The sequence below is a fragment of the Epinephelus lanceolatus genome, chromosome 20, assembly GCF_041903045.1.
Source record: "Epinephelus lanceolatus isolate andai-2023 chromosome 20, ASM4190304v1, whole genome shotgun sequence".
NCBI lineage: Eukaryota > Metazoa > Chordata > Actinopteri > Perciformes > Serranidae > Epinephelus > Epinephelus lanceolatus.
In genome coordinates this window covers 14768717-14780040 of record NC_135753.1, presented here as the reverse complement: position 1 = coordinate 14780040, position 11324 = coordinate 14768717, and the positions used below count along the sequence as shown (strand labels likewise).

The window sequence follows — 11324 nt, the reverse complement described above, 5'->3', positions numbered from 1 at the left end:
AACCACCACATGGGTGGTTTTACTAAAGTGGGCCCAAGATATCCATTTTGGGACAATACCCACTTGGTACCCAGGTAGCTGCAGCATAAACTATGTAGGGCCCACTTGGGTAAATCCACCTATGTGGGCAATTAGGATGGGGCCAATATGGAATTCTTGAACAAGCCCATTTAGGGCCCATTTTTTAAGCTCATTTACTATCCACCTGGGGCCCACATACAAATCCTGACTGGGATCTTTTAAAGTTAAGATGAATAGCACTTAGTAATAACTGCAGTGAAGCTTTTTGCAGGGTACAAAACTATTTACTTTAGTTATTTGACAGTAATTAGCATCTAGTTCTACTTCCTTGCTCTGGCTCTGGGCGAGGGTGAGAGGTTGTCAGCCAAGGGTTTGTTGGGCACAGGAAAACAGAGATCGGTGTGGGTACATGAGACCCTCGGGGAGTACCACTGGTTGGTCCAGGAGCTTCGCCTCGCTGTTGGCCATTTCCAGACATATTTAGGGATGACTTGGGGACAGTTTGACAACCTGCTGTCTTTCGTCAGGCTGTATAACTCTGGGTATCCAAAGACCGCTACAACAAGGTTCTCCTCCATTGTTTACCAGCTGTAAACTTGTTGTGACCACCTCTCAAACCAATCAATTGGACAATGGGAAAAAAGATGAAGAAAAAGAGATGGCGTGGGGTGCTTTTCCACTCTGAGTGGAAGTTTTTTTTAACTCAAGGAGTTCAGAGCACTCTGGCAAAAATGCCAGGCAGTGAGAGCACAAAAAACACAAGCAAAAACCTTCATCCTCATTAAAAACAGTTACAAAAAGGCACCTCCAGCTGCTAAAGCACTTTCTGTGTGATCAAGGCCTAATACCGCAGTGTAGATATACTCTGTTGCCATGCATCCCAATTTACATACAAAATCATTAGCATTAAAACATACTTTAAGTAGGCTACCCAAAGTAGAAGTACTCATCAAACAGAATGGCCCATCCCAGAATAATGGATTTTTTTGTATAAATGTGTTCATTACTGTTGCAGCTGGTTAAAGTGGACCTAATTGTAATTACTTTGTATAGCTACTGCTGCTGGGTAGCTTAACCTAAAATAACACACCATAATTTATTATTTGGTCATATTTTGAACTGATGTCTGAATCTTAATAGTAAACACAGTTATCAAAGAAATATAATGAAATAAAAAGTACAATTTCTTCCCCCTAAATGTGGTGCAGTAGAGGTATTTAAATATACACAGGTAAACACAAATAAGACTTGTCCTAAACTTGTACTCTGCTTGACTTAATGTACTTCTTCACTGTGCACCTGTGCTTCTCTGTCTGAGTGAGACCTCAGCTCCACCTCAGCAGATAAGCTGACACTTCTCTTTGGAGCAGAGCCTGTACGGCCCCGAGCCAGTGCACGTGCGCGCGCGCACACACTTAGAGTGCTCCTCCATAAATAGACGCCGGAGCGCGAGAGACGACAACAAACAACAGTTTGACCGTCAAACTTCCGCCGTGAATTTGACCGTTTTGAGTTGTTTTCAATGGAGCGTGGAGAGTACGGAACCCCGGAGAAGAGACGCAGGAGACGCTGCCTGATTGTAACTGTGGTCGCTGTGCTGCTGCTCATTGTTATTATCGCCATCGTGTTGGGACTGACGCTCCGGAAAAACACTGACACATTTACGTCAACATTCACTGCAAGGTGTGAAAAGTTTGAAGGGTAAGTGTTTAACTTTTTTAAAGTTTTTGAACAGAACAGCGTGTAAAATATGATAAACTGGGCTTCCTCACAGGACTCTGACAATAATTAAATTAGGAATACAATTTAAGATATGTTAAATATTTGCTGCAGGAAGCATATACACTCAGCTGTCAGTTTATTAGGTACACTTTAGCTAAAACTAATGCAGTCTGTATGGTCATTTTGGAGGATGTAGTCTATGGTGTTGTATTGCTTACTGACAGGTGTTTCTATGTCCATCCGGTTTATAGCCTATAACCAAGGATAGGCTAAATAAAAACGCCTCTTTGTGTAACGCAATATGATCACACAGTTGAATCAACATCTTATTATGGCAGGACTGCTGTATGAGAGGTTTACTTACTAAACGAACAAATTATAATGCAGAAATAGTGATATCATGAATGGGAGGCAGAGTGTGTGCATGCCTGTTTGCAAGCTCCAGCTGTCATGACATGTACAGTACCAGTGATTTACATTTGTATCAAGCAAACAGGGAGGTGTGTAATAAAAATATGTGTTATCCGGAAAGACAGAAAGTAAATTAAATGCTAAAGTTGGAGTTCAGCCCAAAAGCACTGGTCTGCTTTGGACTCTGGTCAATGATTACATGACTGGTTTCCTTCTTGTGGTAGCCTGTCTGTCCTTGGCACATGCAGTGTAATGACAATGCAGTTTCTAACTTATCTGTAGTTTGTCTTACTTGCTGTAATTAAGCCAATAATAACTGGAAATATAAATTGGAAAACTGTGTAGGGTGCTTTTCAAACATGATGCAATTTTTTTTTTTTAGGTTTGCCTTTCTTACAAGTCTTAAAAATATGTAACTCCCTGCACCAATCTGGATGAGGCTGCTCCACAAGCTATAATAATATTTGTCTGTATTATGTACACAGTTAAGCCAATATTGACTGATTAACTGATACTGATACCGGACTAACTGTTTCTCAACAATCCAATCTCCAGAATAAAAGTTGGCACTGTACCTTCCTGCAAACCATAGCTATATTGCATCGTACATTATTGTGTAGTGGGTACTTTGAAACTTTATGTTTTCTTTTACATTTCAACAATGCTGTGATTAATGTGTGGTTATGTGTCAGTACAAAAAAACATTCATTATGGTTAGGAAAAGATTATATTGTGGCTTAAAACATCCATTGTTGTTGGCACAAATGTAACTGAAGGGCCCTAAAAAAAAAACTTGTTTGGTTGCACACACACCCCTGGACATGCACTGACAGGCCACTAAAATACACCCATGTTTGGTTGCACAAAAGCCATTTCAAATGCACTGAGGAGTTAATAAAAAAACACCCACATTTGGTTGCACCAACGTAAAAACTGAAAACGCAGCCGCATATCGCATGAAAACACCCATGTTGGGTTGTACAATAGTTGGAAATGCAGCCTGAGGTCCCTAAAATACATGCATGTTTGGTTTCACAAAAGCTGCTGCAAACGCAACTGTGGGTCATTCAAAACACCCATGTTTGGTTGCATAAAAGCGATCTAAAATGCACTGAAGAGTTACTAAAAACACCCATTTTTGTTTCACAAAAGTCTCTTGAAATAAACTGAGGAGTCAGTAAAGAACTCCCATGTTTGATTGCACAAAAGCCCCACAAAAGGCAACCACAGGTCACTAAAAAACACCCAAGTTTGGTGGCACAAAAGCTGCTAGAAATTCAAAAGCAGGTCACTTGAGAACACCCATGTTTGGTTGCCCCTCCACCTCCTGATGACAAAGTCAGCTCATACACTACTTCACTTCAGAAGCTTGATGTGATACATAGGAAAAGTATAAATGTGACATCTGTAGCGAACAGAAACGTACAATGCCAACATTTTCTTCTGACAACTGGGCTGTTCTCAACCATGACGCTATTTTCTTAGATAAATAATTTCTCTATGTTCATGTTTCAAACAAAATATAACAAGTATGTCAGTGAATATAGAAAACGAGCTGATTTACACACAGTCTGCATCATGTTTGTTCCTGAAGTTCAGCTTTTTCAGCAGAGTGAAGCTGATCACTAAGCAGCACTGTCACTTGTTTTTCAGATACGACTGTGAAAAGGTCTGGGGTGCATTTGAAGAAGCCTATGTAGGGCGGGACCCATGTAAAGTTCCACCAGGAGCCTATGACCCCTTCATTGCTGCAGCCCCTTTGAAACCTGCCTGCAACAGAGTAAACACCACTCATCACAACACTCTGTGCCTGTTTGCACATTATCCACTCTTTTATAATGCAGAATCATACATTTAACAGCTGTGTTTTGGGGTTTAGATGATGTTCTGGAGCAAAACAAAGGATGTGGTCCATGACTTTACTGAGAAGAAAGATTGTTTTATCACTGTGGAGGACACTCTGATGGGAAATGTGGTGGATGGTCTGACCTGGTGTGGGAAGGAGGGCAGCACTGGTAAGACTCTTCATGATAACCTCATAACTGGGATAAGTTAAACTCAGTTTAGTTTGTTATTCACCAAATAGATTAAAAGAGCATCAGCCTTTTAACTCTGAATGTGAAGTACCTTATTTTACATCTAAAAACATATTTTCAATGATTTGTGGTGACAGCTTTATTTAAGTAAAAGACCTTTCATGCCCTTTGGGTGTGTTGCGACCTAAGTACATGGGTATACATGCCGGTGTCAAATGCCAGAGGTGTTATTTGTGTTGCAGAGAGTATCATATTAAAGCATGCCAAGTCATGTCAAGCTTTTTTAAAGCCCATTATGAGTCTCAGAGACCTTGCACCGATTCCCAAACTGCCCCAAGCACCCATCAAACTTTTCACATGGAGTTTACATATCACAGAAAGAAATGATGGAATGTTATTATGCTTGTATTGAGAGCATAATAACCTTTGCAGTAACAGCTCAAGAAATGTCATCAGAAATCATCACCCAGGAGCTACCATCCCTTTGCTAAACGACATTAGCCTACAGAAAATTTGATGTAAGATTTAAAAAAAAAAAAAAACGAACATATTACCTCTCAAGAGCATCTTTTAAATTCCTTCCCTTCTTCTGGAAAATGCACATTTGCTCTTTCTTGCAGAGAGTTAGATGAGAGATCAATACCAATCTCATGTCTGTATGCTAAATATTAAGCTACCATCAGCAGCCAGTTAGCTTAGCTCCGCACAGAGACTGGAAACAGGTAGCCTGGCTAGCTTGGCCAGGCAAAGTGACTTCTTGGAGTCTCTGTCTTAAAACCACAATGTGCTCTTTCTACTCCAGTTTTGGGCGGACTGAACAAACAAGACATAACTCATTAATTAGTGAGCTTTTGAGGTGCTGGTAGACATGTTAGCTTTGCTGTTAGCAGACTAGTTGTTAAATAACAACACACTTAATAATGAGTTGGTAATGTTACATAAACTGTTCCCAATGGTCAGCTCTGACAAGATAAAGTAAAAATGCTGTGCACAAGGTACAGCCGTGTAACTTTATTGATTATATAAATCTCCAAACACGTCAACGGGATTGGCCATGATCTAATGATAATTAAACATGGCAGGCTTTTTAGGGGTGGGACCAGGCTAGAAAGTCAATCAGTATTATATGTCAGCATATCGGATATCGGCAAAAAATCCAGTATCATGCATCCCTATTTTCAACCTTTCAACATTTGCTGCTCTCACTTATCTTTGCCAAGAGGTAAATCCAGTTGCAGCAGCCCCATGCAAGTCAGGTGTACACAGGGGTGTTTCTAGAATTTTAGGTTATCAGTTCTAGCCCGAACCTCTGTCAGGGAATCCTCCCCTGGTCCTTAAAAAATCTCCATTTGATATTTTTTTATGCACTTTATCTACATTCAAAGTACAAAAAAATCCCAAGTGTGAATCCATATTTATATTTTAATTGTGAATTAGAAAATAGTCAGTGAGCCACCTGGCACCCTATCTCGGGCCAGCTTTGGCCCATTGGTCAGAAATCCGTATGTAGATATAAACGGCTCATAATAAGGTGACAAAAACAACAATTCTCATTTTCAGGTGATAATACACTAATGAAAACTTAGTAAATAGTAATAAATATTATATACCATTTCTGCCAATAGATGCCCATAAATCCGACACACTGGACTTTTAACTTCCGATGCATCAGAGGTGTTATTATGATACTCATCCACAGGATATTGTAATCATATGTACACAGTGATGACCATTTAACGCGTGTTTCATTAACATATTCTTTTTATGCATTAAGTTTTAGTTGTTTGACTGTTCTGTTTAAGTTGTTTATCACTTATTTACTGTCTCAGTGTGAGTATGTGCTGTCCTGAGATTTCTGTTTTGTTCTATGTGAGCAGCTCAGCAAAGCAAATTCTTATCACTGAAATGGAGAAAGTTTTGACTCTGTGTGTGTTCTTCCAGAAACATTCACTACCGGCTGCCCAGGATGGACAGACTGTGAGAACAACACTGTTCGCTCGTTCTGGAACAGAGTGTCAACTGCGGTAAGTTCAGCAAGAATTCACTAGTTTTGCCAAAAACACGACAGTTGAGGGGTCAAGCAGCGGGTAAAATAACACACATGTGAAGCATAAGGTGAAATCTCTCCTGCGTATAAGTGATGATGATGGAGAGGAGAAGAGAAAAAGGTCAGTCAGCCTGGTTCTTCATCAATGAGGCTTTGTGTCGGTCTCCATGGAGCCACATTGTGTAGCTCTCTCCTGAGCGAACAGTGGCAACCCACACATTCAGAGGAGCCTTGTTTGGTTCTCTGCATTTTATTCTGCCAAGGAACTACCAACACATACTCACCATATTCACCAAACCAAAACAAAGCCACAGAGATTCAATGCAGTATTAATTACCGACATGCAGACACACAAAACAAACCATAAACAACATGTAGAACAAAGTGTTATGCTTAAAATTGAAGCCTGACACAGAATTAAAACACACAAGGTTAAAATAACATACAGATGCATGTTAGCTGCTGCTGGCATCCTTAAGAAAGTGCAGCATCTTCACAGTGGCTGTGATACAAAGGAATATCTGACCTCACGTCACCTTAGAAAGTTCAGGGAGTGCAGGGGGGACAATTTTTTTCTTCTCAGAAAGCTGTGTAGCAACACATGACAATCAGTCAATTAGTTATCGCAAGTTTAAGAATAACATGACTGTTATTATACATTTTATTTTAAAAAAAATAGCCTTTTGCTAACAATTATATTCAGGGTTTAATGACTTCTATATTTGATCCAATTGTTAAAAATGAAACTGCTTATGTGACACACAGTCAGCATTAAATAAAGCTGCATACACATGTGTTCCCAGTCAAACTGATATGTTTAAAAGAGGAACTGGAAAGCATTATGTCAGTGAGTTGGACTGCCTGACAGTGTGCTCTGGTGCACCTGTGACCACACCCAACAGGAACAACATTTACAGCTGCTGATAAGCTAACAGAGAATATTGTAGTGTTACAATACTTTAGAAGAATACATTAAAGAAAATTAAACATAGTGGCCAAGACTGCTGCACACAACCCCAACTACTGGCGTCAACTACACAACTGGGTGGTGAAGTCTCTGGAGGTGTTGTCATGCTTGGAATGTGTTGCTGTTCACCTAGTTACTAACGTTACGTTTCATGGGAAAGTCCTCTTAACAAGTTTTTCAAGGCAGTACATGTTTTGTTGCTTTGTCTACACCTAGATTTTTGAATAATTACCTGGAAACACTCGGTTGAGTCATAGCAAAGTAGAACAAGTGTTTTCACAGAATCATCACTGTAACCGCATTGAAAAGTGATTGCGAAAACAACAGAAACATTTTGACATTCCTGATAAAGACTCGGTATCTACTTCACAAAAAGAGATTCTGGATCCATCCCATATTTTAACAGTGTAACATCAACATTGACTGTTTTGCAGCTTTCAGTGTGTGTTTGTTCACCTGGTGAGATTAATTCTTCTAGGTGCAGCTGCTGCATTGACTTTTCTTCACGTCTGTAGTTTGCAGATGCTGCCTGTGGTGATGTCTCAGCAATGTTAAACGGCTCCATCGATACACCATTCCATCCTAAAAGGTGAGCTGCACTGCACATCTTTCGTGACTTAAGTGAGAAGCAGAGCAGAAGAAACCCTGGACAGGTCACTGGACTATCACAGGGTTGACACATAGAGACAGACAATTAGTCACCATTCACGCTCACATTCACACCTACAGCCCTACGGCCAGTTTAGAGTCAGTGTCTTTGGACTGTGAGAGGAAACTGGAGCACCCGCAGAAAACCCACACTGACACAGGGGCGAACTCCACACAGAAGAGCTCCAAACCATGAGTTTGAACCAGCAACCCTCTTGCTGTGAGGCAATAATGCCAACCAATGCGCCACCGTGCCGGTGTCAGGTAATGCATAGATTAACTCCTATGTATGGAAGCCCATTTCTGCCAGCATGATGAAAAAATGGTCCTGTATGTCATTATGAAATGCTTGAAATAATAAGTTAATATCTTTAAATAATGAAAAACTTTCTCAAAATGATTTTGCAGTATTATCTCAAAATAATGACTTAGTATTGCAAAATAATGAGTTAATATCTTGAAAAAAATACTCAGTATCTAAAATTAATGAGAATCTTTTGCAACAAAATTACTTAGTATCTCAAAATAATTAGAAACTCTCAAAAATAATGACTTAATATCTCAAAATAATAAGAGACTTTCTCAAAATTAGTTAATATCTCAAAGTTATTATTTAGAATCTCAAAAAAAGAGAAACTTTCCCAAGATAACAAGTTAGTGTCTTGAAATAATGACTTGTTTGTGATACTAAGTTATTATTACAAGAAAGTTTCTCATTATAATGACTTACAGGATCTTTTTTTCATCACACTGGCAAAAATGGGTTCACATCATTTCTCTATTCATTGTTGAGTCAATAAAACATCAGAAATTGTACAAAATAAACACTATGATCTCCTAAAGCCAATGTTATGTCAGACCACCCCAAAAGCAAGCTCAGTCAACTATTAAGTCATTAGGAAGACTGTGAGGATACTGAGTGCACCAGACCAACTGCAATTCTAGCTCTGAAACTGTGTTTTAAATTCTGCGATTTGCTCTGTAAAAAATACAAAACATAATAAAAGTATTTTACATTCTGGGCTTATATTAGTTTTAGGTGACTGATGTTTTAGATGCTCATTTAGCAAACACCAACAACATAATTTTTTAATGCCTTCACATTCCTACATTATTGATTTTGTGGATTAAGTATATATTATGAACAATCTTTTAAATAATCATGTTTATGCTTTGAGTTATTTAGATGTGCAGATTTCTTTGGCATTTTGTTCCCTGATCCCTTTCCGTTAACATCACTGCAACAAGAGAATACATCTGTGAGATGATCACACATCCTTTAGTAAACACTTTAGGAGTAATTTACAACAGAGTGCTGTGCACCGCAAAATACAAAGATAAAATGAAAGTGCAGTGTTAGTTCATGAATTGTCAGTGTGGTTGTATTTGGTGATTTCATGTTCAGTAATTAAGCCTTTAAATAAAATAAAATGTCAAATGTTGATAAGTATGTGCGAGAAGCATCTGTCGGATTTAATTCTTTTATATCACTTATTAAATCCTGTACATGAACTTTTTAGCTGAGTAAATTCTTCTCTTCTATTTGTGCTGTCAGTATTTTTGCAAGCATCGAGATGAAGAGGTTCCACCCCTCTACAGTGAAAAGCCTGAATGTTGTTCTGGTCACACAGAAGAGCACTGTGTAAGATTATCTCCTTATTTACAAGACTTCTGCCTCATTATTGTCCTTTTTTTGTTAACTGTGAATGTGTGAATGTTCTTCCATAGTGCTTAATTTTGGAGGTACAAAACACAAATATGCAGAAAGGCAAACTAATACTGAGAAAGTTCCTGAGAAAAATTACTGAGAAAGATCCTAAAGTTGCATTTTCTGCTTCCTCTTCAGGACAAACTGCACAAATGCATCTTTAAAGGATTTACAGAAAGAGCTGGCTGAAGGAATTAAATATAGCTGCAAGGAAGTGGCTGAGTAAGTACATCATGTCTGAGTAAGAGGACGTCATCATATGTATGTTTCTGTCTTATGTTGACTGCATGTTGTTTGTCTCCAACTGCAGAACTCAGATTCAGGAGTGCGGCTCCAACCCTGACATAGCCTGTGGGGCCTGCTGGTGAAGAACCAGTTCATACCAGATACAACAATATCCAGCTGTAAATAAATATTTCTCTACAATTCATTTCTGTAAAGTCTTTGTAAATTGAATAATGTTTTGTTATGCAGTCCATTCCTTTTGTACCCGTGGGCCAGTTTGACTTGATGTGAAATGTTTTTATATAAATGTCACTGATACATTTTTACAACATGACAATGCACCTTTGTGTTCTGTAGTGAAAAGGTTCTGGGTGTGACGGGGAAGCTTAGAGCTCAGTGCCATGTACTGTAGGATGAAATACCAGTGCTGCTATCTAATCACATTGAACAGACGATCTCACTCCCACCTGGTGGCAGAATTTGTAATGTTTTTAAATAAAATGTTGAAATATGAGGCTGTGAAATTGTCTGTGAATTCTATCGTGTGAAGATGATTGCCTGTGAAATCATTTTGATGTAACAAAAAAACACATCTACATGAATCACACAAAACCAGTACTGAGCCATGTATCAATATTATATTGATATCACGATGAGGCTAGATATCATCAAAATTTTTTGAATATGGTAATATCATAAGTGTTGTCTGATCTAGCTGTTCTATTATTTGCCTTTACTAACCTCGTCATTATATCCACTTTACTGGTGATTATTGATCAGAAATTGAATTGGGTATATATTTTGTAAAAGCACCAATAGTCAGCCCAACAGTATTATCACAATATTGATATTGAGGTATTTGGTAAAAAAATAATGTGATATTTATTATTTATTATTCTTTTTGTATCGTCCAGCCCTACCCAAAACAAAAAGATACAAACCTAAAAAAAAGAAGTAAATTAAACTTGAACTGATGAGTTGAATTTTGATCTTTGGTCGTTTTTGTTACATAACTGAATCAAATATTAAATATTTATTGACAAGATAAGAAACTCTCTTTACCAACTCTGGGAAGCCATATTGAAAAATGTTGAAAGAAACATCACATTATGTAACATTGTTTTCAAATTTAATTAATCATTGCGTTAAAAACTGATCAGTAACACTACTGTATGGAAATATTTTGCCTGTGTGAGGCTGACATGTAGGGTGGCCCTCTGTGTAGGGTCAGAGAGAGTTTCCTGCCTTTATAATCAATCAATCAATCAATTCAATCAATTTTATTTATAAAGCCCAATATCACAAATCACAATTTGCCTCACAGGGCTTTACAGCATACGACATCCCTCTGTCCTTAAGACCCTCACAGCGGATAAGGAAAAACTCCCCCAAAAAAACCCTTTAACGGGGAAAAAAAACGGTAGAAACCTCAGGAAGAGCAACTGAGGAGGGATCCCTCTTCCAGGACGGACAGATGTGCAAAAGATGTCGTACAGAACAGATCAGCATAATAAATTAACAGTAATCCATATGACACAA

The 11324-nt window shown here is 38.4% G+C and overlaps 1 protein-coding gene across 1 annotated transcript; it reads left to right on the top strand.

Moving 5' to 3' along the window:
* The first annotated feature begins 1424 nt into the window (after window positions 1-1424).
* LOC117264480 (ADP-ribosyl cyclase/cyclic ADP-ribose hydrolase 1-like) lies at window positions 1425-10299 on the top strand. The gene is made up of 8 exons (XM_033638440.2): window positions 1425-1722; window positions 3808-3934; window positions 4034-4169; window positions 6132-6214; window positions 7720-7793; window positions 9408-9494; window positions 9699-9782; window positions 9871-10299. The coding sequence occupies exons 1-8, from the start codon at window positions 1544-1546 to the stop codon at window positions 9926-9928; spliced, it is 828 nt and encodes a 275-aa protein (XP_033494331.1). The 5' UTR covers window positions 1425-1543; the 3' UTR covers window positions 9929-10299.
* Window positions 10300-11324: the final 1025 nt, after the last annotated feature.

Excerpts from the sequence above, each read along its gene's own strand:
- LOC117264480 (XM_033638440.2), top strand. The coding sequence starts at position 1,544 with ATGGAGCGTGGAGAGTACGGAACCCCGGAGAAGAGACGCAGGAGACGC. Across the intron at positions 1,723-3,807 it reads AGGTGTGAAAAGTTTGAAGG|ATACGACTGTGAAAAGGTCT; the intron begins GTAAGTGTTTAA and ends CTTGTTTTTCAG. Across the intron at positions 9,783-9,870 it reads AGCTGCAAGGAAGTGGCTGA|AACTCAGATTCAGGAGTGCG; the intron begins GTAAGTACATCA and ends CTCCAACTGCAG.